Source organism: Silurus meridionalis, chromosome 6, assembly GCF_014805685.1.
Source record: "Silurus meridionalis isolate SWU-2019-XX chromosome 6, ASM1480568v1, whole genome shotgun sequence".
Classification (NCBI taxonomy): Eukaryota; Metazoa; Chordata; class Actinopteri; order Siluriformes; family Siluridae; genus Silurus; species Silurus meridionalis.
The window spans coordinates 4,092,394-4,120,209 of NC_060889.1; the positions used below are offsets into that span (position 1 = coordinate 4,092,394).

Consider the following 27,816-nt stretch of genomic DNA (forward strand, 5'->3'; position numbering starts at 1 on the left):
CATTTTGACGTGATGTGAAATATTAGATGTGATGGTGTTTAATGCATTTGCTTGTCCGTAAAAACGTTACACTTTTGTAGATTTTAATATTTAAAGTATTTGAGAGATTAAATAGAAACACGATCATTTATGCAGTGTCAAAGTTAGCCACAAGATGGCGCTGTTATAAAACGCCAGCCTCGATTTCGCTGTATTGAAAAGGTTGAACAAAATACGAAAATATTATTTCTTGTTGAATCTGTCATTGTATAATGGTGCAAATATCTGAATGGGATTGTAGACCGTGGTAACCATGGCGACGTTTTGTCGTCCCCCCCCCATCAGAGAAGAAAAAAAGGGATCCATTTATACTGAAATGATTTTTATATATATAATTATTTATTTCATCCAAACATTTCCAAAGGAATACAATAACAGGATTTCAGGATTCTCTCGGGCCTGACGCCGGAGACTGGTAAATACAAATACAAAGCTTTTTGATTGTGGTGTTTGTACACGAAAGCAACTGTTTTTTTTTTTTAATTGATCATGACTGCTTGTTTTCTGACATGCTTTACAGAGCAGGTAGTGAAGTTGGGACGAGATATGAGAGAGAGAGAGAGAGTTTTCTGCGGATGGTTAGGATGTGTAACGCTCGTGCTGTAAGTATAGATTTTAATGAAATGCAAAGAAAAGTATTTTCGGTGGGGGAGGGGGTTGACAATTCCAGAATGAATTTGAAGAAGAAAAAAAAAAAAACCTGCATTTTGATTGGCTCGCAGTTTTTCCCCAAGTATCCTAATCCCAGCCAATGAATATAGGGGCGGAGTTTGCCAGAATACACAAGGCGACGCCTCCCACCCCCAAAACTCCAAGTAGGTGGAGCTAAGCGACTTCATACCGAGAGCTAGCGTTTGCATGGAACCTGAACGCTGTGTACAGCAGACTGAAAGGCCGAGTCTTAAGTCATAGCTTGAGGATGAAGGTGATGATGGTGATGTATAAGTGCAGTGTAGCAGAGCTGCGTGTGGTGTTTAGCAGGAGTCCAGGACCAGGCAGATTCGCTCAAACACGTCGTCAGGTGGCTGTTCTGCATCAATCTACAGACAGAGAGAAAAAGAAGGAGTGAGGGATGAAAGAATGTTTGACTTCGCACAGTGGAAAGAAAAGTAGGACACCAAGCCACATGAGAGATCAGTCTCGATAATCCTGCCGCACTTCACTCCGAACCAGCGCTCTGTCTTCTCCTTCATGTCAGGAATAAAACACCAGAGATATGCAGCTTGATTTATTTATTTATTTATTTTCCTCCTCATACATTGTCCCCAAATGCTTTATTCCTCTTATCCTGCAGCTGGTCACCATTTACTCTTATAATAAGCTCCGCTCTTCTTCTGGGAAGATGTTCTACTAGAACCAGTACAATTGCGTGCCTCCAAGTTTATGGGAACATTTTAAGAAGGAACCACGTATGGGTGGAAACGGCACGACCTGTCGGAATTCCCAGTTCGGTTTCGAGCGGACGGAGAAGCGACCCCTCACCTTGCGCAGGAGCCCGAGCGCGTCGTAGTGAGTGACGAGTGGCGTCACGGTCCCGCAGAATCCCTCGATGCGGAGACGCACCTCTCTGTGGCGGGCGTCTGTGGGACGCAGGCTGGACAGCGCCCTCTGCTGGAGACGTCTGGTCATGGTGGCTGCTGAGCAGTCGAGTAGTAGGACAGCGCTGGGATGGCCCATCTGTCACACACACACACATGGGAAAGGCGGTGGTGAAACACGACCCATCTCTCTTTCACCATTCAGCAAAACAAGCCTTTGATCCAATCTGAAATAGACTCCAGTGTATCTTCTGTACACTTCTCTGGCCACAAGCTTCAGGATTTCTGCACTTCTGTGTCACTGTCACCTTCTAATTGATCAGAATCTAGAATAAAGCTGGAATCTACATGTCTACCTCTCTTTTTTTTTTTTTTCTATATTTACCTCACCCCTGATTGTCTCAGTGTCTCTCTTTCTTTCTGTCTCACACTCTGTTGCATCTATCCATCGCTCCCTCTCGCTGTCCCTCCCTCTTCTATTTTCTGTATTCACCTCACCCCTGATTGTCAGTCTCCCTCTTTCTCTCTCTTTCTTCATCTGCCTCTCTCTTCATCTGTTGCATCTCTCCACACACTGACCTTAACCTCATATTCCTGCGCTTGTCTCGGATCCCTCGGGAAGCCGCTAACCAGGAATCCTTTTCCCTTTCTCACTGCAGACTGCATTGACTCACACAGCAGCTCCAGCAGTGTCTCCTGAAGCAGATCAAACACACACACACACACACACACACACACACACACACACACACACACACACACACACGGTGCATTAAAATGGAACACTCCAGAACAGTCACTTAGTTTCTCTGTCACTCGAAGGAAGTCATTAGTTATTTATAAAATTCCCCCCAGAAGTTTGCGAGAAGAAAAGAAATTGCTCTCCGTCGCCCTCCAGGGTCAGGGGTTTCGAAAGTGAAGCGCTTAATCTTTTTTACACTTCTTCAAAAAAAAAAAAAACCCAACACGAATTGCTAATTATAAATAATAATGTATATTTCATACGCGAACAGATGCGAAGTCAGATGCCTGGCTCCGCTAGTGTAGTTCATGATGTCCTTGTTGCTAGGCAACCCCAGTGAATCATAAATCATCAGATTAGCGCCCGAAAAACAAAACGGAAAAAAAAAAAAAAACACACTCCGAGCTCTCGACCACGTCAAACAAAAAACTAATATCTATAAAGAACAGTGTTGCATCATGGGACTTTGTCAGGTGACACCGTTTTATGGCTTATGTGTAACGTGAGCGATTGCGAGGAACACGTTAATGCGAGTGTGTGTGTGTGTGTGTGTGTGTGCACCTCGGGAAGTTGTCGTCCCCTTTCGAGCAGGTCTCTGAGGAAGCGTCCTCGCTCGCTGTGGGACTGCAGCTCGTTGCACAGCATGTCTCCAGGACAGAGGCGCCTCAAACCGTAATGCTCTTCCATCTTCTCACACTGCAGGGCTTTGCCTGAGCCGGGGCCGCCTAACACACACACACACACACACACACACACGTTTAAATAAGTTGTATTGGCATTGTATAATAAAACACCAGAAAACACACTTAAATCTGTGGATAGGAGTTCGGAGCAACATATTTCCCCCGATGAAATAACAATGAAAATAAATGTAGTTATAGCAGCTATAAATGTCCGTTCCCTCACAAGGTAATATTTCCAAAAATATTACTTTTTATACATTAATATTTATTTAATAAACGGAAATCATTTGTTGTTGTTTTTTTACTACATTACATTTATTACAGTTTACCAGAGTGACAAATACATTTAAAAAAAAAAACCACACTCGATGGCAAGAAACAAAAAGAATTAAAAAGGTTTATTAAAAAAAAAATAATTATATAGAATTCCACATGAAGTGGCATGGTTGCCAGATATTGACTATACCAAAGTTTTAGGATTATAGTGGATATCTTGCAACTTTTAAACTGCAATAGACAGTAAAAAAAAATATCCCGGTAGAAATATCTGGCAACCCTGTCGCTTTGGTATAGTCCGCTATAAACAGGGTAAAGAAAGAAATCTTAGAGGACATATTTTAATACTGCCACTTTGGTACAGTCTACTATGGACAGTGTAATAAATAAATAAATCCTAGTATGAAAATCTGGCAACCTTGGTACTTTGATATACTATAGACAAAGTAAAAAAAAAATTATAGTATTGACTTCTAGCAACCCTGGTAATTTGGTACAGTATCATAGACAGTGTAAAACATGCCTTGTAGTTATACCTGGCAACCTTTCCATATTAGTCTGTTATAGACAATGAAAAACACCCTGCTATAAATATCTGGCAACCCTTGCAATTAGGTTGGGTTCAGACCACTCCAGCTCGTCAGTAGGAAGAGACCAGAGTGTTAACACTCATCCCGCCCCCTCTACAGGTCCATTAATCTTTAACATCGAACCCCAATTAGTGGTGCACGGTGTAGCAGCCGAGACCCTCCGTCTGAAGAGGCAGATAATTAACTTCCTTGCGCTTTCCCCTCTCCTTCAGTGCAGGGTTTGTGCTCTGGAAATGAGCTCCAGTCTGAGGGGAACATCCTCCATCACTCCCCAAACATCCCCTGGCTTTGGAGCTAAAATTCCTTTTACAACATGATGGTGATGTTTTTTGTTTTGTGCACCATTCTCGGTTACTCAAAGCCTATATGTCTGATTCTTTCGGACGTAAATTTGTCTCTTGCGAATGCAATCAAATTTTTATCCTGAACATATGAATGTCACGCCATAGCCGGTGCTTTGTGTCGGCTCAGTTACCCCAAGATGCGGCATTTTACCTTACATAGAAAAGCGGTAATGAGCCTTACCGATCACAAAGATGACCTTTGGTTTCCTCTTCTCCACGGGCAAACCTGCAAGAGAGAGAAAGAGAGATGCGAAATGTGTTGTGACTGCTGTTTTAATTTTTTGCCCTCAGCCATATGTGGTTCTATTCCGTAGCTAAACCTCACCCTCACAGCTGAGAGTCTACAGATTATTTTTCCTATAGCTACAACGAAACCGAAGGCCATATTTATTGCCCGCAGTGCCGTTTTCCACCACAGAGGGCGGTGATTTTCCCAAACCTAACCTTTCACGCTAACCCTAAACGTCTGGAGTGACCCGGGAGTGCGCTGTGCTCGGGGACAGCACTCACGTTGTGCCATGGGTTCTCGGTACACCGCAGCCTCCGCCTTCTCTTCTTCCTCTTCCTCCTCGATGGCCTGTGCAGAAAAACAAAAAAGGTTTGGCTACCGCAGTAAGAGGTGCAAAAGAGTCGCTAGTCTTGACCTCAGCCCGCATTCGAAATGTACGCTGTGTGTAGGATGTGTTTGAATGCGCTTGACTGCACCCCAGGCCTCCTCACCTCTATCTATCTGTCTGTCTGTCTGGTTTGGAGAACAACGGCGTGGGCGTTGTTTTGGTGCAGAAGTTATGATGACCTAAGCGTTAAGAAGGCACATGTATCTACTCACACACACACACGTGTGACAGGAACGAGATCTAAGCGACTGGAAATAAGTGCAGGATTGTGATTTAAGACACGACCGATAAACGAAGCCCTCACACAGACTTGCTTTATCCTGACACTTTTCTTTCTTTCTCTCCCTCTTTCTATCGCTGACTCATGAATCCCAGCCGAGCTCCAGCTCATTAGCGAGACTATCCTGTTACGGAGGAGTGTAGCACTTTCCTGTACTTGTGGAGGAGAATGTGGGCGGCGCAGGAAGCGTTCGGGGCCTCGTTCCTGCATGTTCACCAAACCACTGGCTTCATTCTTCTTTCATTCCCTGTCCATTCTTTCTTCTAGGCAGCGTGCGGTTTTAGAGGGGGGCAAACGCTTGCCCTTAACCGTGCTTCCTGAATGGAACTATCTACAGCTCTCGTTTCTATAGTAACGGCTCGTTCGGAGGGATAGATGTGTGAGGAGGCGATTTGTTTATTTATCTATTTATTGCCAGATGTTTATGGAATGACGCTCGTAAGGAGTCTCCAGTGTCAGTCATTTGGGAGGTGAAAGCTCCGCCCACTTACAGACAGAGGAAGAGAGAGAGAGACATCGCCTGTCGTTTCGTGACGTTAATAGAAACGTTGTTTGTTCTCGCCGCGGAACCGAGCGGAGGTTGTTGTGAAAATCTCGAGAGTGGTGTGAACAGGTTGTGGGCAGCACCACACACACACACACACACACACACACACACACACACACATCATCTGCGCCCGTGTTTTTACTTCCATTATCTGCCGACCGGCTCTCGGCCCACACCTCGACTCCAAACTAGATTCATTTACGCCCTTCACAGACATTAAGTTTAAGTGCAAAAGTTTGTACGTCCCTGGACGAGTCTCTTCCTCTTATTATTATTATATTGTAGCGAATGCTGTAAGCTAAGTAAGGAAAAGAAATGCAGTGATCTGTGCTGATGTTGAAGACACATAATGAGCCAGGATACAGGAGGAGTTTCTTATCTCTTTCCTGTTTCTATCCTGAAAGAATGGGACCCTTGGAACTGGAGACTCCTTCCTGAAACCATGAAATACAACAAATGTGTGTATGTGTGTGTGATTATTCCTTTTATATCACGGGCAAATTTTATTTTTATCCATTTAGAGTTACATTTCTAATACAGAATGTTTACAGCATATCTATCTATCTATCTGTCTATCTGTCTGTCTGTCTGTCTGTCTGTCTGTCTGTGTCTATTATCTGTCTGTCTGTCTGTCTGTCTGTCTGTCTATCTATCTATCTATCTATCTATCTATCTATCTATCTATCTATCTATCTATCTATCTATCTATCTATCTATGAGTCGGACGCTCTGCATCTCGCATCGCTGACTCATCGAGTCGACTTGCCTCCCGTATGAGGGTTTATTTTAATAAGCCTCGATCCCTTAATGACTAATTAAAGCGGAGGGCCGGGGCCGGAGCGCTCGTCTGTGTCCTAACGACTATTTAAACGGCATTCTAACGAGAGAAGCGCTGGAGCACCGAGCTGCTCCTAAATCACCGCATTAAACGTTTGCATTAGCATAAAAACGAGGAGAGAATGACAATGGCCGAGTCTGGGACCGACGCGAAGAGGACTCAGCTCATCGGTTACCTGCTCGTCGAACCTGGAGGGGGCGTCGGCGAGGATGGTGCTGTCCGCCAACACACTCAGATCAAGCTCGCTCGGACCTGTGACGCAAACAAAAAAACACATCAATCAAAATCTATTCGCTTTGAAATCTTGATGCTAATCGGTCAGGTGACAACGACACGACGTCCTGCATTCATGTCGTACGTAAAAGTCAAATTAGATTTTCAAATGAAACGCAGGGACACAATCTGGCAACCTTCTTCCACATCGATAATACACGTGTGTTTCTGAAGAGAACATTTCCTGTGGATTTGATACCCTTTTGTGATCTCTTACTCATAACTCAGCATTCTGTGCTTTTTGTCTGAGAGCTCATGAATTGCTCTGATATATCAGTGGGGAAAGAAAAGGCTTTTTTCCTCTCTGAAACAATCGAGTTGTCATGGTGAATCGCACCGGGGCGGATCCTGACCTGCACTTTGCTGCCTTTAATCCCGGCGCAGGAGTCGAGCGCAAGGCTCGGTTCAAACGCTGACTTATTTACTTACTGTGGCTTCAAAGGTTAGGCTCTGTGCAGATCGCCAGGGTTTATATATATTTATATATATATATATATATATATATATATATATATATATATATATATATATATATATATAAAATAAATGTTCTCAAGGTTGCCAGATTGACTGCATCTCCATGTTTCATTTCAAATCCACACATGTAGGATTTTTATGAATAACAAAATGCAAAACCAAGGAAAATGCTTTCCCCCACAGGTGACAAAAGTACTTATGAGTGTGTGAATGTCCACTATGCCAGTTTGAGGAAAAATCATTTAAATTTTCGCCATTTGGTAGACGCCCTTATCAAGAGCATTTATCTCATTCATACAACTGAGCAGCTCTGGGGTTAAGGGCTTTGCTCAGGGGCCCAGGAGTGGCAGCGTGTGGCAGCCTCCTCACCTCACCTCCATCAGTACCATACTTTACTGACACCACTGTGGCTGAATGAATCTCCACAAAATCTAGTGGAACATCTTTCCAGAAGCGTTTATTATAAGAGCCAATGAGGACTAGAAGCATTTTATGAGCGAGGAAGTAGAGCTGAGTGTCAGAATATATGAAGGTCAGTGCTGTTCCCTCTCTAGTGTGTGTGTGTGTGTGTGTGTGTGTGTGTGTGTGTGTGAGATTAAAGCTGCTGGTTTAATGTTTCCTCTCAGAATGGTTGAAGAAATGACCTTTTCTATTCTTTCCTTACTGCTATTTCCTGACCAGTTTCAGGGAATCTGAGGAGACCTTTAAAGTGTAAAACCACACGAGCAAAAAATGACAAGAAAAGAAATTTTCCAGCTCCACGAAGACCTGCTTTTCATGTTTTGTAGTGGAAGATCTCCTGGTATAGCGCTCCAACCTTCTAACCTTTGGGATCTAATTTTCACGTTGACTGCACCTCAGAAATCTCCACAGAAAATGTGGTGGAACATCTTCCCAGAAGAGTGGGGCTAATTAAAAGAGGAAATACGAACTCGGTGTGTGACAGGACATTCAAAAAGAAGCACTTAGCAATCTTCAAAAGTCCACAAACTTTTGGCTGTAAGGTGTGCTTAAACAATGAGAAAAAAAAAAACACAATTCCACAACATTTGTTACCTGCTACAGGTTCTTTAGTGGGAAAAAGCTTGTTGTCCACCATCATGCTGATGTCTGAGAAGACTTCCTCCTCGTCTCGATCTGCGTCCAGCTGTACAGCAGGAAGAGATACGATACATCATCCTACACAGGAAACGTGGGTGTTTTTCACTTCTCTTCTACAGCAAGTAATACAATTTATAGTACACAAAACTTCAGATTATCTTAACGACCTTGACGGACGATCACGTTATTAGGAACACCCTTGTGCACGTGTCGTGTGTCGTGAGATGCTTTTCAGCTCAGTGCGGGTGTAAAGAGTGATTACTGGAGTTACAGTAGTTGTATTTCGACTTTGTTCATGATCTTAGATTACAATTATTTTTTTTTTTACGTTTTACTAAAACCATGTCGTATCCTTGCTGTCGGACGAAGAAAAAGAAGATTTGCCAAATCCTGTACCAGCGCACGCTCCGTCTGAACACTCCTACGCCTCACCGTCCTTCTAGTCTGTCGTCATGGAAACAGTGGAGAGTTCAGACGGGGGCTTCTTCCTCGTCCTCCAAGTATCTTTAAGATGATTTATTTTTTTTATTATTAATATGATTTCCCCCTCCCCCCCCTCTCCTCTCCTAATACGTCGAGCTTGTCAAACACTTCTCCAAATAAGACGGCAATTACCGCCATCAAGATGATTTCCGTTTAAGGACCGAGGCAGCGGATGAATGAAAGGAGAGGGAGGGGAAAAATCCTGCACATCTTTTTTCATTCATAAAACTCTCGCTTTTTTTCCTCTCACTTCCATAAAGCACGTTTTTTTGTAGGGTTTAAGAGCAGATTAATCCGCTGTATATTGACGTAAGGAGTCTCCAGTTCCAGTACTTTCTAACGTACGGTGATAACGCTGTAATCCCCCCCCTCCCAATTTAACATTTTACTTCCTCCCACATCTAAATGGCCGTCTAGCCACCTCTGAGATGGCGCAGACGATCGTACCAAGATCACATCTTCCCCTGGAAATTAAACTGACCTGGGACCTCAAATCCAAAGATAAATAAACAGTGTGTGTGGTTGGGGCTTGATCTGGTGGCCACATTTGAGTTAAACAGAGTTTCCCTCAACTCCGATTGGCTGGAAATTGTTCATTCGTTTTGGATCGACACGTGGCTCTTTTAGTACCAGAGAATGCGGATGAAACCACTGGAAGGCATTTTTTTAGGGGAGTGGGTGTCGATCGGATCGTTTGGGTTTTCATTGGCGTCACGCGAGACTCACGTACCCGCCAACTCTCGGCCGCTTGGTCACCGTGGCAACAGCGAGACCGAGAGGAGATGGGGAAAAAAAAGAAATTAAAGGAAATCGAAGGAAAGAAGACAAAATGAAAGGAAATCGAAGGAAAGAAGAGCGGACCGACATAAATAACTCCGTCTCCTCTGGATTTTTTTTGCGGTCTCTCTGCGGTCTCCTGTCAGAAACCCACATCGCTCCTGATCGTTTATAGACACGCCGAATTTTATGGGCTCAGCGTGAGACGTCTGAACGTCTGGCGTCTCAGATTTGCTTAGAAAAGTGAAGAAAAGTATAGGGACACCAAATTTTTTCAGCCATATGTGTATCTTCTTCAAAATTGTAGGGAGACGACTGTATAGGATGTCTGGATTGTATAAAAGGTGGTAGATGGGTTGTTAAAAAGTGGCGCACCAATCTGGTGCTGTTAGGGCCCTTAAGCAAGGCCCTTAGCCAGCTCCATGAAGATCTACTTTACCCCAGGCTTCCTCACCTCACCTACATCAGTACCTGACTTTACACACCCTTGTGGCTGAATGAAATCTCACAAATATCCACAAAATATAGTGGAGCATCTTCCCAAAAGAGTGGAAGTTGTAGCAGCAACATACCGATCTTTTGCTCAGGTTGTAGGTGGTCATAGCGCATTATTAACAAATAATAAAGATGGATGAAATCCTAGCAATGAGTGCTTTGTAGCTTTAAAGTTATTTCATGACCCTCCTCATATTCGCTTACAAGCAACACACGCACTGCAGGTATTCAAACGATCCTCAGCAGTGGTTTCCACAGCCTTTCCATTCTCGAATCTGAAAAAACCCTGTGGCTGTTTTGATCTTAACAGCCATTACTCATCACCTCCTAATGACTAATACGCTCAGTAACACGCCTTAATGACAGCTGAAGCCGGAAGAGCGTAAGATATTCACACGGACACGGGGGAAAAAGAGAAAATTCGCTCGCTTCGGCTAATTAGGTAGAAATAAAAGATCTTTGGGAGAATTTGTGTTGTTCAGGGACTAATTACAGCTTGCACCCGATCCACACCGAGTAATATTCTCCGGGAAGAATATTTGATTATGAAAAAAATACAAATAATAAAGGAAAATAAGGCAAAGTGTGCGCCGAATATCACAATGCTGCGCTCAAGTCGGAAAATGGTACCGGAGGCCACTGAGATCCTTCGCTCCATGTAAAGCAGATGTTCATGGAGCTGGATTTGTGCATTGTTGTGATGGGAGAAATTTTGGGTCATCTAAAGATGTCCTGTACGATTGTGTGACTCACATACAGTTGGGAAAGTCAGTTGTCCCAGTATACTTTTGTCCAAATAATATATATTCCATTTTAGTAACGTTTGCTAGTTGACACAGATTAAGCTAGGTGTATTTCTGTAAGAAAAAAAAAGCTGAGTTATGTTTGTTTTGCTGTTTCCTTTATATTTAGTCTTGTTGTGTCTGGTTTGTCTGTTTTTGGTCTCGAGGATCCTCCGCAGTCCTAATTATAGCAGGTCTTTATGTATTTCCTCGTGTTTCTCCTACTTAGTTCAGCTCGCCTGCTTTATGGATACCATTTACGGACTTGCCCCCAGACCGAGCGATCTGCCCTCCACTTTGGAGAAAAACCCTGACCCCTGCCTAATAAAGAGATTCCGCATTCTGTTTGGGGTGCCAGGAGTTCTCCACAAATTCAATCTGAAAAATGAACCACGTCTGAGGTGCAGACATTCCCTGAGCCTTCTATCGTAGAGCGGCTTCACTCCAAACAGGAAACGATTTGTCGGAGTCATGTTCAAGGCCCGCACGCATTCCAACAAATCGCTTTTCCTCTTTTTTCCTTTTCACCCTTTTGCACGTAAAAGGCCTTAGTTCCCTTCCGATCTCGTTTAAAGAACTAAGCGAGGGAACGCTCCGACAGACTGATTTCCATGTGCCGATAAACCGTGAATGGAAAAATCTTTTCCTCTGGACCAGAGCCACTTCAAGAGTGGAATAAGCCGGCATCAGATATTAAGCAGACCTCATCAATTATATGAAGCGATTTGCTGGCATGAACTGTTCCTTTTCTTCCAAAAAAGGATCTTTTTCTCCTGAGAGATTCTAATTGGTCAGAAGGTGTGGAGTACTTTTTTTTTGCATAATAGCAAATAAATACTGAACTCTGGGAATTTTGAAAGCTCTAACTCGGACTCTGTGAAGGGTTTTTCTGGGACAGATTGAGATTACTGTATACCGTATCCATTTTAACATACCTCAGACGAGGGTGGAAAATTTATAATATGAAATTAATAATAATAGAGTATGAGGTGATATCAAACGTGCGTTACCACGTCTACGGTTTCATCATGGACAGCAAGTTAGAACAAAAAAAGCAAACGGCATGAAACTCACCAAATCTGATACCGAGACGTTTGACGTGACATACGTTTAACATGCGGCGATGCTGCAACGAGTCGTTCGAGTTGTTCTGAGTCACACTTCTAAATTGGAAGAACATCACTGGAGAGATCAGGAAGACATTCAACAAACTCAAACCCTGAAAACGTTAAAACCTTTCGTCAACGTGTGCATGATGATCGTCTGAGAACAATTTACAAAATCTCACTCGCTAGATTTGGCTCTTTCAAAAAAGGCTTCACCCTCCTCGCCAAATTGAAGATGACATGGTCCGAAAAGAAGCCACGTTCCAGAAGTGGCAGGAACTCTGGGAGCACTGGATTGCTGTGAAAGTTGATAGTGAGGAAATGTAGCTGAATAAAGTACTTTCTTCAAAACTTCTATTAGTCTATTCATCTCTCCGTCCGTCCCCCGTTTATGTCTCGTGAATTTTTTTTTTTTAGTTCTCTCCATGAATCATAATTTCTTCCTCAAACTGTGCACCAGATGAAAGTCTAAAAGGCATGTTTGCTTTTTGAGCGTGAACAGAACTCAAGCCGCTTCCAACTTATTCCTTTCAGTCGAGTGCTTTCCAGAGGAATTTGAGGTGTGGGCTTTGCATACCTCAGTGGGGTATCATGGGAAGGGAAGGGAAGGGAAGGGAAGGGAAGGGAAGGAAAGGAAAGGAAAGGAAAGGAAAGGAAAGGAAAGGAAAGGAAAGGAAAGGAAAGGAAAGGAAAGGAAAGGAAAGGAAAGGAAAGGAAAGGAAAGGAAAGGAAAGGAAAGGATTTAGGTTTAAAGGAAAGTGGGGGGTAAAATCCCCTTAGGCCTGTCAGAACTTTGACATATTATATATATATTAATAGCTTTTTTCCTAGAATTTCTGAAAGGTGGGTGCTGTAGTAGCTGCACTTGGATCCCTATCTACAGAGCGAATGTATTTCCTAGAAAAATCTCATATCATATAGTGGTGTAAAATATGTTTTTTTCTGAGAGGCCTTTCAAACAGGAACTTATTAAGAGCTGCATCATTTTATATTTATGTTCACATTATAGACAAGAGTACTGGGCTACCTGACACTTTCTCCAGCCATATGTGATTTTTCTCCAAACTGTTTCCACAAAGTCTTCCATCCAAAGACGTCCTATACAATTGTGTGGGGGAAAAACCACAATTAGCTGGAAAAGTCGGGTGTACCAAACAATTTCCTGCAAAAGTGTCCATTTTCAGCTCACACTATGCCCCATTCAGGGCTCATTTGCTCTCTACCTCGGAATCGAATCTGACCCGAGCGCTTGGCTGTTCACCTGGTGAGCCTTTTCATCATAACGAAAAAAGACATTTTTTCCAGGAAAAACAGCGGACTCAGCTGGAAAGAGACGCACGTAGCATTACTCATACGCTCGGCTACAGCGAAGCGGCGCAGACCCGACTCTGGCCGAGAGGTTCAGCCGTCTATGGTTTCCATGGATATGCACCTGAGGGGTTCGCGGAAATGGGACAAATTCCCCTCTGTTACACAGGTTTAATTAAAGCTCAAACGAGCTGGTTCCAGTTACAGAATCCCTCGGCTGGGAGCACAAGAACAAAGGTCCTCTCAATTCTCTCATTTCATTTCGTTTCGTTTCTACGATGGGGACCCAGGAAAATGATAAACCATTGAAACCTTGTGTTTCTTTTTGTACATTCTATTCTACATCGAGTTCCCTTTTTCCTGTTGTAATAAGCTCCACTCCTCTAGGAAGATGTTCCACTAGATTTTATGGAGATTTATTTAGCCACAAGGGTGAAAGTCAGTAAAGGCAGGTACTGGATTTTTGATAAACAATTCGTCCCAAAACAGGAGATCCTCCACTCCAACCCATGAAAACCATATCTTCATGTAGCTCATCTGGCTTGGAAACACTTTAATTGCCTGACATTCACCTGTAAACGTGACTTTGCAAGTTTGCGATCATCGTATGAATGAATCAATCAAAGCGATGCAAAGTTCATTGAAAAACCAGTTGGTTTTTACGTCTTTTTCTTTGGTTTTCTAGAAACCTTTTCTGGTATTATCCACCAGCCTAAAAAAAAAAAAAGCGTATACTTTGCTTTCAAGTCTGTCCGTGGCCACGTCGGGGGCTGCCGTGGAACGGAATTCGAATTGCGCCATGACATTACACAAAACACTAATTGGGAGAACCGAAGAAGCCTAAAGGGTTCAACTTGTGCTAAGAACATAATGATTATTTTAACCAGTCACAACATTGCGAATGAAGATTGAAGCCTCGGACCCCTGACACACTCCTCAACCAGAACCAAAAATGCGATCCTATTGCTCGTGCTGACGAGCCCACAGAAGAAAAAACCCGGACAAACGCTTCATTATTCAGCGTCAGGCTTCGTTGTGCATCGCTATGCTACGGCAAACACGCCAGATGTCAGGAAGACGTTTCAGTGGAAGCGTGTGATTAACATCGAGCCTACAGGACACTGGCCAGACTTCTGGCAGAGTGTCAGGATCAAGGAAATAGAAGAAACTTGTCAGACACAAGGTTAGCTCTGAAAGCTCAACGTAATATATGCTGAAGATGCAGAACATCTGAATGACAGTATTAGGACACCTGACTTTTCCAGCCATACGTGGTTCCTCCCAAACGTTCACTTGATCTAGGAGATCCAAATGTGTTCCAGCATGACAATGTTCTCAAAGCCAGAAGAAATGCTTTACACAGGTAGAAAGTGTATAGAAGATCTTGTGTGGCCTGCTATAGAGCTCAAACCTTAAACTTCGGGAAACACCCTACGAACACCCTCGTAGTTTAATGAAATCTCCACGAATCTCCACTGGAATATCTTCCCAGAATAGTGGTGCTTATTATAACAGCAAACGATGACTAAATTTGGAATGGGATGTTCACAAAAAAGCACATGCCAATCTTATGCTCAGGTGTCCACAAACTTTTTATGCACATGCTGTATATATAACATCTTAACGTTAATGTCAATGTTAATTTTGTTCCATTGTTAGACGCACAAATGATTCTTAAGCGATAAGCACCATGAAGAACGAGTCTCAAAATGTCTTACAGAAAACGCTCAGATTTGCAGTCCTTACCGTGACAATCAGGCCTTTCTCCTGGAAGTACTTAACCAGTGGCACGGTGTTCTGCTTGAAGTTGGAGAGGCGTCGCTCTGTGGCTTTAGGGTTATCGTCTGGGCGCCCCTGCTGCTCTGCTCGTTTCTCCAAGCGCTCCTTTAAACGCTGGTTAGAACATGCCAGAAACACCACCAGGTCCGGGGTACAAATCTAAAAAAAAGAATGATATATTAAAGATATTAGAATCTCTCTTTTTCATAAAACCAGCCCACTGAACCAGTCACATGGGCAAACCAACTGCGCCATGTTAGCGCCACTATGGTTTAAGGTACACAAGCTAAAAAATGGTGGAAAGACGTTTTGGATTATGCAAAATTAATGTACCAAATTTCATCCAAATCATGCAAACGGTTCTATGGGGTTCAGTAGAGAAACTTTATCTTAGCAATCGACAAAACCACTCAAAAGACTTGAATCTTTTTGACGCCACGGCGATCGGCCAAAAAAAAAACCCAGAATCGAAATAAGTCAAAAACATCAAGGCAAACACGGATCAAAAGGCTGGGTATCGACAGAAACTAATCATGTTGGTGAAAAGACTTTTGGCTGTTCAGAGGCTACTGGGAAATGAGGTTAGCGCTCTGACATGACACAAAACACTTCAAACCCTAAAGGATATAAACTGATCAGGCATAACACCTGCCTAATATTGTGTTGGTCCCCCTTTTGCTGCTTAAAAAGTTGTGACCCCTCAAGCATCAACAGCATGAACTTCTTCAGCAGTTTGACCTACAGGACCTCGTCTGTTGGATCCGGACCACACGGACCAGCCTTCGTGCATCAATGAGCCTCGGCCGCCCACGAACCTGACGCCGGTTCACCACTGTTCCTTCCTCGGAGCACTTTTGATAGATACTGACCACTGCAGACCAGCAACACCCCACAAGATCTGCAGTTTTGGGGGTGCTCTGACCCACTCGTCTCGACGTCACAATTTGGCTCAAATCCTAACGCTCGCCCATTTTTCCTGCTTCTAACATCAACTTTGAGGAAGAAATGTTCACTTGCTGCCTAATAAATAAATCCACCCACTAACAGGTGCCATGCTGAAGAGATCATCAGTGTTCTTCACTTCACTGCTCATAATGTTATAATGTTATAATGTTATGCCTGATTGGTGGAATTACTTTTCTAAACAGTCACAATATTGGAAGATTGTAGCCCCAAATCTACCATCATTTCCTCAACATCAAATTGCAATCGCACGTTTTATTATTTTGTACTGATCTGCATATTTGATTTTTTTTTTATGTTTGTATATGCGTGTAATCAAAAACCCATGCTCGCATCTACTAACCGTAAAGTCCCACCTGTTCATCTCGAAGCAAACAGTCACGACTATGAAGTCGTACGTTATGAAGCGAGCGGAAAAAAGAAAGGATACCTTTGTTGGACTTTTCTCACGCAATAAGCCGACACACGCTCTGACGCTCGGTTTTGTCTTCTTGTCTGGAGCCAAACATTAAACATTTTCAAAGCAAACATTGACAGAGCCAAGCGAATTTACGCCGGACTCCGTCACATCTGAGGGAATATCAAACACTCATTAATCTGTCCGGGATAAAAGCTTTGGAAATGTCCTTCCTGGAGAGAGAGAAAGAAGCGAAAAAAAGAGCGACGTCGGGGTCAGATATAAAACCGAGGGGCTGGAATGATTTTCCATGGGGGCACCGTAGCACACTCACGCTCTGATACACACTTCCATCGACGGTTCCCCTGGAAATTTCCATTTCTGTCCCTTGTGTCCTCTGGTTTTTGTTCATTATGAGCGTACCTTCATGTCTTCACGCTTTTACTCATTTCCAGTCAGGCTCATTCTTTCTCATTTCTTCTTCGCCAGAGTCCTCATAATGCTGAAAGAACGGAAAATGTTTATCCAGGACAAACGATCTGCATTTTATTGAGGAATAATAATAATCAAACATGTTCAATGCTTCCCAAAATACACCCATCTGCCACGGTTGCTATGACGACTTGAATTTCCAATCGACGCGCTGTAAATCTTGGACCATTCAAACAATTCACAATTTGCGAAAATATTTTTCAAAAATGTATACAGTAGATCCAGAAAACAGGTTTCCATCTCTCCGATCTTCCACCAAACATCTGAGAATTTGTTCTTTTTCTCATATCAACCATAGTGATGCTGAATTCATTGGGGTTCAACTTCACGAGCAATTAACTGAACAATCAGGAACATAGAGGTGTAGTGTGCTTCGTAACTCATTTTCCTACAGTCGCTATGGTAACGGGGATGGTAATGGTAATCGTCTGGGATTTTTGGACTGTAGTCCAGCAAAAAGACACTTCTGACAATGTCCCGTTTGTGCCTTTGCTCTCTCTAATTCACCAATCGGACATTGGCGAAGTCGTTCTTGTGGGATCGCTATAGCAACCACAGAATCTGAGACACGTCCGCCTGCTCAGTGAGGAGCTGATTGGACGAAATTTGGGAAGGAAAAAAAAATATCAAATATCGAGATAGAAGATATACGGGGTGGGAAAAACAAGTTTCCGATGGTTGCCATGGTGATGGAAAATAACACGTGTTTAACACCCAATTAGTCGTCTTCTCCAGAATGAACATTTGAAAAGATAGTCACCATAGCAACCATAGCATTCTAAAGGTTCCAGCTCCAGATATGTTGAAAATAATGTTCAAATTAAAGCATCGGTTGCCATGTTGATGAAAATAACTATGCCCTCTAATCAGTGCTTTGTGATCAGATTAGTCTTGGATAGTTTTTGGCATTATTTGTCCACACACTCTGTGCTCTTATAGTACACCAGGCGGATACTCTAAACGTCGTTCGTGTTACCATAGCAACCAAACTTTCTCGATATTTGTCTTTGTTTTGGGCAATCTGGCTTCTTGACTGTCCAGTCATCGGACCCCTGCGGTGCAGAGCTGTTTCTTCAGACCGGAGAACGAGGGACTTTTCTTTTCGTCTCTTTGTTCAATTGTCCTCCTTTTTACACACCATTCTGTCCATCACCTCCATCTTTATACGTTTTCTGCTTCCCAGATATCGCCTCGTCTTCCCTCGTTCCATCTACAATAGTTTCCTTCCTTTTGTCGACCATCACTAGTGTACATCTCTCCTCTCTTCCTCACTCCTATTCTGTCTTTCTTCCTCTCCCCTCTTCATGAGCTCTACATGACTCAGGCCCTCCATGTCTTTTTTTTCCCTCCCTACATTTCTACACAATTTCACTCTTTCCCTTTGATTTCTCAGTGACATTTTTGTTCCATCATGACACACATCATGTGGCTCATCATCTTAGACAAACAAACAAATCCTTCGGCCCCTGTGTTGGTGAAGGCAAACGGCATCATTGATGTCTGGGGGTTTTTTTTCTTTCTTTTTTTTCTGCCGTGTTAAAACATCAGTCTGTTTGCCGCCCGCTGACATTTCCCACTAATATTCGCTTGACATTTGGACGCCGCGTGAGGATGAATCTGTCATCTGCGTGTCGTCTAAAACCGGTGGTTCGCTTCAATCTCGGCTCCTAATCCACCCTCTGCTCCGACTCCTTCACACTTCCTGCTTCGTTAATGCGATTAGCGCAATATATTACAAAAGTTCGAACCGGATGAGGACTACAGATCGTGAGGTTTACACCGTCGAAGCCTCTTTCGCCGTCCGTTCTACTGACATTTGTAAATCGTAAACCGCGTTCGCTGAAGATTCCGTGCTAGCCTTTAAGCGTTATGCTAGCTTTCAGCTTGAGATTTTCTGCAGTCCATTTCTTGACGTTTTAAACATTTCCATTAGCGAACCTCGAGCTCCCCTTGATTTCCATTCTTAAGGAAAAGACATGATCTGATTCGGTCAGGAAGAAGGACTATTGTAAAGGTATCAAAGATACTCAACATTTCAGATATTTGATATAGATCACAGCAGATCATGCAGTCCTCTGGAAGTAGCCTGAGGGGCGTCGGTTAATCCTTTTAGAAGCTAAAAAACACAGTCTTTGCGTACGCCTTAACAGTGGGACGGATGACGAGTATATTCATCCACGGGAAAGGTCTGGAGGTGGGATCCATCACCCGAATCTAATAACGGAAATGGGCCAGCGAGTGAAGAATCTTTTCGCTTACGCCTCCGATGCACGTCTTCACTCGTAACTACTCTCAGAGATCAAGGCAGGGTTGTGGAAAGGAGGAGGAGGAGGAGGACATGCTCGAGGAGAAGAAAAAGCCTGCTGGAAATGTTGTGCTTTGTTTTTGTGTGCGAGTTGTGTCAGAAAGCCGAAACAGCCGGAGAAAAACTAATTACCAGTACGGCACTGGGTCTGCAAGGCATTCGTCACATGTACACAAAAATCTTTTTGAAAAAGACAATCAGGTCTCCAGTTGAGAAGGTGGACAAACTAGAACACGGAAAACAACAAATGCTACAAAAACACAATGAACCTCACTAAATACATATTCTAGAAATAAATATATATATATATATATATATATATATATATATATATATATATATATATATATATATATATATATATATATATTTCTAGTTCCAGCCCTGACGCAGTTCAACATCCAGCATACACACTTCAAAGCCCCCTTTAAAGCGCTGCTAATGGTGATCTTGACAACCAAAAGAGCCGGACTTTCGACAAAGTCACTCGAACGCTTGGCCATTAAAGCGTTTTTAAACCCCACATTCCAACTCTGTAATCGACTTGGCCCACATCTGCGAAAGAATCCATTAGCTGCTCCCGATACTGACATGTTATGTTCGTCTCGCAGCACTTTTCCTGCTCAAAATCAGACCAAATTAGCTCTCGATCGTTTCCAGCACTTTACAAAAAGTAAAAACAAAAAAACAGCGACCTTTCTTCAGAGATAGTCCATAACATGAAACTATAAACCGACAAAAACAATTTACATATGATCATCGGCCAGATGTTTTTCACTTAGCCGAAAAGAGTACATCTTTCTCTCGCAAGTACTAATGATTTGTTCCCCCGGCCGATATGTTGCGAGGCGTATACCGAACGCACATCTGTATTTTGTGGGTGAAAACACCCACCTGGTCTTCAAAAGAAAGCGCCTGCGCCACGTCCCGAGGAAAGCCGTCAATGACGATTCCGCTGGCGTCTGGAAGCTTCATGATCTTCTGCTTGATCTCGGTGATGGTCGTCTCCTGTTGGGGGAACAACGTTAATGAGACACGACCCATTAAACAAAAGCCTCGTAAATAATTTTGCTATTTTATTCGGAACAACTGTGGTATTAAAAAGTTTGGAGACACTTTAACAGATGACGCACAGTCACAGGGAGCACCGACCGAAAGACATCGTCCTGTGTACATGTGGCAGTGGCAGGAACACTGGGGGTGCTGTATTGCTGTGCAAGGGGACTATTTTGAAGGTTAGAGTGTGTAAACGTAGATAAATAAAGCACTTCCTTGTAAACAGAGCTAGTCTCTAAACTTTTTGACACCACCTCTATACCATAATATTGCTGACAGACATCAAGAGGCTGAGTTGATTCTCACTGGATGCACCAGAAAGAAGAAAAATGTGATCTCTCCGACTTTATCTGTAGCATTTCTGGCAATGGCAGATGGCTTAAATATTTCAGACTTGACACACAATGGTGCGAAAAACAAAAAATATCCACGGACATCCACCAGCGGGAAAAAAAGTCAGAGGCTATCAGGATCCCAAAAGCCTTGAAACAAAACTGGATGCAGATTTAGATAAAGAAAAAAAGGTCGTCTTGGACTATATACATAACAGCATTTCATTTTGGAGAAATTCTCTCTTCTTACGGTTTCTTTTTTCAGTAGTAATACATCACAATCATGAGGGCTTTTAGAGGACTTAACGTTTTCTTTATTTTCTTTTTTAAGAGATTTAGGAAAAAGAAAAAAAAACATCTTGTGCCTTCAGGCTGGAAAAACACGGCTGTCATGATATTACAGATATTACCGAACATGACTGGAATTTCAAGGGCAGAGGAAAAAAAAAAAGCTCCCGGAGCACACGTCCACACTTCCTGTGCTTTTTACTGCCAACAGACAAAAGATTCTACACAAATGCCACAGAATCCATGACAGAATTTATATATCTAAAGATTTTTTTTATCACGCTCTGTGTACTGCATTAAAGAGTGTCTAATGATCAGGAGATCCACGATACAAACGCAGCGCTATGAAACCTTTCTGATCCAAACTAGTGATCGATTCAATTGAAACAAATGACTATAAATGGATAACTATAAATGGATAAAAAGTGCTAGTGCTAGTCGCATACACATTTTAGCATACTTTAAGTTTCTCATACAATTTTATTTTCGCTTAGAAAAACATCATAAAATCTAATTTCTTATTCAGAATTTCTTCTGCCAATGTTTGTCTTGTTGCTAGTTTGTTTTTTGTCCTGTTAGTGTTGACTTAGATTCACTCTATAGCCCATCAAAAAGAGCTACATGCGTACAAAGAAAGCTTTATGTTAGCGATATTTAATGCTAAAGCCTTAGATTTTATAAACAGGCTAATAGTTATGTACTGACACATAAACTTCAGTAATTAGCTAGTAAGTAGCTAACATTAGCAACATTGTGTATTGTCGAATCCTTGTGATAGGCAGCGATTGTGTGAAAACAGCTGCAGGACTCCCGATTACCTGAGAGGAAATTTCCACCGACGGGGCTCCACCTCTCGCTAAACCCCATGCAAATTAGCCACGTTTATTTTTATTGGGTTTTTTTTAAAGCCTACACGTTTTTACCTCGGTATGATTGATGAATCCGTGAGCTTGGATTTGAACTTAATGAATCTGTGTTCCATTGAACATAGATAAAAATTTGTGGACACCTGACCATAAATCCCCATTTGCTGCAGTAAGAACGTCCATGAGGAAGATGTTTCAGATTATGTAGTGTGTTTGTGGAGATTTAAGTGAAGGGAATATTTCATTCATTACATTATGGCTGGAAAAGGCAGGTGTCCTAACACTTCTGGCAACACAGTGTAACCTTTAGCTGCTTTTATAAATGCAGATTTATTTTTCTCCTCTCATATTTCATTTGCGATGTTCTCACACCATCCAGATTAAAGCTTCTACACCATACTAGCATGGTGCCAGATGTTCAGATAATCCGCTACCAATACTGGTAATACATCCTAATCTGATCTCGGCTTTTACCATCTATCGGATCTAGTGCAGCTCGGATTAGCGACTCATGTTGTCCATTTCATCCTCTCAGGACTAATCTTTATAGAGCCCACTACTTAGATTTTCTAAAGTACTTCTGGGAATTAAAAAGCCTGGAACGTTTTCTTGGTTTAGCCTGTAGGCCTGGTCCTTTAATTACAAAAACAAGAAGTCTTTTGTTTGAAAGTTTCCTTGAAAAGAAAAGGGTGGGGGAGCACAAAACGTGTATCGTTGGCCAGGAATTAAAGACGTGTTATTGTTACCGTGTTAGCGATAACTAATGTTAGCGGTGGAAGAGGTATTCAAGCTGCTGTAATCCTTTTTCCCTTCAATTTTTTTATGTTAAAAAAATATATAATGTACTCGGGCACAAAACTATTCTGGGCGATGGAGAGAAGGTATGCTACAATCAGATTGGAGAGAATTTTCACAGAGGAAATTCCTCAGTATATACATATACATATATATTACAGTTTATATAAAAACACCAGGAATGTCTGGCTTTTTCTGAGCAATGTAAAGAATGGTTAAACTGACCCACTTTACCTCGGAAACTTTACTTTCTCTGCATTGTTTGAAAATCCCATTCCACATTTAGCCTTCCTTTGCTGTTACAATAAGCTTAACTTTTCTGGAAAGATGTTGCACTGGATTTTGGATGGTGCTTGTGGAGATTTGTGTGAGATTTCACATAGCCGCAAGGGTGTTAGTAAAATCAGGTGCTGATGTGGGTGAGGTGAGGAGGCCTGGGGAGCGTTCATATTCATCCCAAAGATGTATAACAAAAGATCTTTCACTTCAACCCAAAGAAAGCATATTTTTATGGATCCAAAGACGTTCTATACATTTTTGTTCCTCCAAGCACATATGGTTGCAAAAGTCACCCAATACTTTGGCCAAACATGGAAAGACTTGTTCGAGGAGGCAACAGAAAGCCAAAAGGCTCATAGAATTAGCATGGAATCGATTTATCGCTTGATTCACGCCTTAATTAATTAGCATGTTTCCTCATGATTATCAGAGGAACACTAAACCTTAGTGGTCACTAGCACTGGTTTCTCATGTTTAACCTAAAGATGTGCTACATTCACTAACTGAGGAATGTTTTGCCTCTAATTAGCACATTTCTCACATCTAGGCTGAGCAGGCGTTGCTAATAAAAAGGTACCTTTTGTTCAATTTGTTTCGAGTGAACGACGTTACCTGAGGCGCCAATTCGCCATTAGTAATGATCCGGGCGATCAGACTCCACTTCCTGTTGCTGGTTGCATTATGGATCATCTTCTTTCGCAGCAGTTCACCTACAGAGACGTACTCAAAGCCGTAGTGTTCTGCGATCTTCAAACTCTGAGTGCCTTTACCGCTGCCCGGGCCACCTGATAGTGTAATAAACATTCTATTTTGGGTAGAGAAAATGACTGGAAAAAACAGCTAGCATGATTCTTTATGGCTAGCTAATTTTTTTTACGGAAAAATACTGAATTTTTACTCACCGATAATAAGGATGACTTTGGGCCGTGGTTGGGACGGGTCGAACACTTCGTACTCTTCAATCAGCTCTGCTGTTTCTGACAAGTCCGAGTCGCTCTCGATGGAGAACTGGTGGATGGGTGGGAGACGCTCATACCTGTCGGGTAACACTGAGAGAAAAAACATAGCATCATAGAAATTCTAATGGTTTCCACTATGAATACCATCACAGACCATTAGCCAATAAAACCACAACGGTTTGTGAACGCCATTTAATCAATATTATCCAAATCAAAGAAACCGGTAGAAACTGAAGGCTTACCTGGTGTCCAGTAGATATGTGAATATATTAATAAATATTGAGGAGAATAAAAGACATGCATTCGAACTGAAACAATAAGTGACACTTTGAATAATTAAAAGTTACATGCAAATGAAATAAAAAGACACTTCAAATAAACAGCACATAGCATCTGTGATTTGCCTCTAGAGGCCGCTCGTACTGTATAAAGCAACCTGGAAAAACTATCGGTATGTTTTTTTTATTTCAGTGCTGATTAATCTGCATAACAGATCAGTTGACCTCTAAGTAAAATGCAAACAGATGAAATCTTCCCTTACAATGATAACATTGTTAAGACGTTTCACTAACAGTATTATTGAATAATGGACCCTAAACGGTTCCTGGTGGACATTTTAATAAGGGGAAAAAACACATGGGTGTACTGCAACTCGAAATGAAAAACAGTAGTCCTCGTCTGAATTTAAAACCAGTTGGAAAAGACACCTAGCAAAACATTATGCAGCATGAAGCTTGAAAAACAATCAGCTCATTGTCTGGCATCTTGAATTGAGATAGTTTATTTGCTTTGCAAAGCAAACTCGGCGGGGGAGAAACGCTCAGTGTTCATTTTCTTATTTGCACAGCCTACGGGAAAAGAGTATTTATAGGCACAAAGACACCCTCCCCACACACACACACACACACACACACACACACACACACACACACACACACACACACACACACACAATCACAAACACACTCCTGTTTGTGGCCAAGGTACGATGTATGTTGGTGGCATCAGACCTAGAATGTGTTTTCCACCTCATAACCAGTTCTTCTTGGGAAATCTAGATCACATGTTGGTATCTACTTGACCAACCTCCAGATTCCAGTAAGTTTCTACTGGTTTTTCTGGTTTAGATGATATTGATTAAGACTCCGTCTACACTAAAATTTTAAAACTTCGTTTTGAAAGAAAAACATGCGATATAACAAAATCGTATCACTGTGGAGATGCCATTACTGTATGAGTTTATTGTTGCAAATGAACGGAAATCTACAATCTGTTCCATAAACAAAGTATTTTCGACTGTCCACAATGGCCAACCACACAATATTGTTCGAGACGAACTTTTAGAACTTTCCTAGCAAGATTTTTGACCAGAATACCAAATTGCCAGGACTCATGTGGGTTTGTAAACTGGTGCATTGTTTGCTAAATGGTGAAAGATTATGGCGAATGATAATAGAGTCAAACAAGAACATTAACACTCCTGGCTCTTCAGTTCTCCATGCTTTTGTAGCTACACTCTCTCATGTGGACCACTTTCAAGTTCTGACTCATTTTTGATGCCGAACGCCAAAGTCTGGCTGATTACCGTTGCGGAAGAATGACCGCCGCGACTGGCCTCCGTTGAGTGGTGGAAGGGACTTCTTCTCCTGTCCTACGAAAGTGTCCCACCTCACTTTTTCGGTCCCGCCGAGCTCTCGCACCTTCTTCAGGCATGTCTCCATGTACTCGATGGGATCGTCCGGCCGGTAGAACATCAGTCCCGTCAGCAAACTCTGAAAAAAAACCAAGAACACAGCTTAACTCAGCAAAGCTACTCGCAACAAAAGTTTAAGATCTCCAGCTGTAGTTTCTCAACTATGACGAGTTTGTGGAGGTCCACCGCTCAAGAACAAAAGAACAATTCGGTTGAACATGATTTGGAAGATGTTCCAAAGATTCACACCATGATTGAGCTATGAGAAGAATATTCGAAGTCTCTAGAACTCTTAAGAACATGAGGAGCTTGTAACTCATTAACAAAGGAGATGTTTGGTTGAATGTGATTGGAATGTTCTAGAAGTTCTAAAAACTCCTCCTGCTCAATCTTGAATATGAATCATTAAAGAAGGAGGACTGTCTAGAACTCTTTTAGACCATTAGGAGCTTGTAGAGGTACTCAACTCAAGAATAAAGGAAATGTTCGGTTAAATGTGATGGAATAGATGCAGTCGCACCAAAGTTTGGTAGGCGTTTCAGAACAGGGTTCCACTGATCCATAATAACAACCTGAGAGTAGAGACTCAGATTTTATAGTGACTTTTCCTAAAAGTGTTCTATCTTCTAAAATATTGTTTTAATCTTTTAATGATCAGGACAAGATTGTATGGAGTGTCTAGCATCCAAATCCCTGTCAATGAGCTGGTACTATGGAAACAACAACGTATTAGATAATGTATTAATATAAACCAATCAGATTAGAGAATCCAACAGTATGCTGGTACATGGAGCTTTCGCACACCACCAGGTCTTCAGTACTTTCTGCTCGATCTTCTGAATAATATAGTTAAGAATAAAGGGAATGTCCTGAATCGTGCACTTGACATAGTACACCACCTGTTTTTCTTGCTGACCTACACAGGACCTACCAGCATCAACACTTTTCCCAGAGTAGGTTTGCTTTTGTGTGGGACCTAGGAAAAGATCCTGGACAATCAACAAGACCCCCCACTACTATCATACTTCCCTGCTTTCAAAACATCTCTACACATTTGATTTGGGGGACTCGGAGGTTGTGGGGTACCCCCTGACCTAAATAGTACTATCTAACACCAAAGATCCCATAGGAGTGTGGTATCTAGGAGAAGATCCTGCAAATATTTGGGCACCCCCACCCACAAATCATCAAACATCACCAAATGACCATGCTATAAATTAATCTAGTCCAAGTTACACAATGTTTGGGGTATCTCAGAGGCTGTGGGGTACCCCCTGACCTACATAACACTAAAGACTCTTCTAATCCCAAATGAGTTTGACATCTGGGAGAAGATTCTGCACATATTCAGGTTCTTTTCCCACCCAAAATCACGAAAAAACAAATTTCCCTGCATTCAAAACATCTAATCCGAGCCACACATTCATGTATCTCAGAGACTGTGGGGTACACCATGACCTACATAGTACTATTTAACACCAAAGATCTTGAAGGAGTGTTGTTTCTAGGAGAAGCTCTTTAACATATCTATATTTTCCCCCAAATCACCCACCACCACCAAATTTCCATGGTTTCAAAACATCTCATTCAATTCCCACATTTGATTCAGGTATCTTGGAGGCTGTGGGGCACCAGGATCCCAAAGAAGTGTGACATCTGTGAGATCTTGAATCTTTTCAGCGCTTTGCAAGAAGCAGAAATGTCATTTTTTATTTAAAGTGTTAAAAGTTGCACTGATGACGATGATGATGATGATGATGATGGTGGTGGTGGTACGATTCAAGAAGCTCGAAAGGATGAGCGTTTCCAGGACGTGCGCAGTGAAATGAGTGAAATGACACAAGGACCAAATCACCTGTTGATCAACAACAAGAACATCATCAATCACAATCATCATCATCATCATCATCATCTGGTGCATGCACTTGAACATGCAATGCAATTAATCTATGTTCTTGCTAAGATCTTCCAGCTGAGTGATGAAGAGCCTGAAGATTTAGGTGTGAAACGGTCTCACCTCCATCAGCTGGGGGATTTCCCTCCTGGAGAGATACTCCTTGGCATCGTTTACGTTCATGTCTCGTGCTTGATAAGAAACAAAATGATAAGCCGGCGCGAGCGCGCAAAACACAGAAAAACAAAACAAACAAACAAATTAACTAAAAAAGAAAACCCCCTTCGGTGTGGATCTGCTTCACTCTGACCGAATTCTCTAAAGATCTGCGTGTGTGTGTGACATTCTGGAACCCACCAAAAACATCCCCCTCCACTCCAAGCGTGGAAGTTCACGAACGCCGACACACCGCTTTTTTCTCT

At 42.2% G+C, this 27,816-nt stretch overlaps 1 protein-coding gene across 1 annotated transcript; it reads right to left on the reverse strand.

Moving 5' to 3' along the window:
* Positions 1–356: 356 nt before the first annotated feature.
* ak5 (adenylate kinase 5) lies at positions 357–27,816 on the reverse strand. The gene is made up of 14 exons (XM_046852241.1): positions 27,518–27,816; positions 25,393–25,579; positions 23,751–23,897; positions 23,461–23,633; positions 20,127–20,240; positions 15,043–15,234; positions 8,301–8,391; positions 6,670–6,746; positions 4,723–4,789; positions 4,394–4,438; positions 2,881–3,044; positions 2,157–2,273; positions 1,522–1,716; positions 357–1,079 (listed from the first exon to the last, which is right to left on the reverse strand). Exons 1-14 carry the CDS (start codon positions 27,575–27,577, stop codon positions 1,014–1,016), a joined length of 1,695 nt encoding a protein of 564 aa, XP_046708197.1. The 5' UTR covers positions 27,578–27,816; the 3' UTR covers positions 357–1,013.

What these genes read in the sequence shown, in the direction of transcription:
- ak5 (XM_046852241.1), bottom strand. Translation starts at nt 27,577, where the DNA reads ATGAACGTAAACGATGCCAAGGAGTATCTCTCCAGGAGGGAAATCCCC. An exon ending in AGAAAGGCCTGATTGTCACG is followed by an intron (nt 8,392 to 15,042) that starts GTAAGGACTGCA and finishes CCTGCTGTACAG; the next exon opens with CTGGACGCAGATCGAGACGA. An exon ending in CGCTCGGGCTCCTGCGCAAG is followed by an intron (nt 1,080 to 1,521) that starts GTGAGGGGTCGC and finishes CTCTGTCTGTAG; the next exon opens with ATTGATGCAGAACAGCCACC.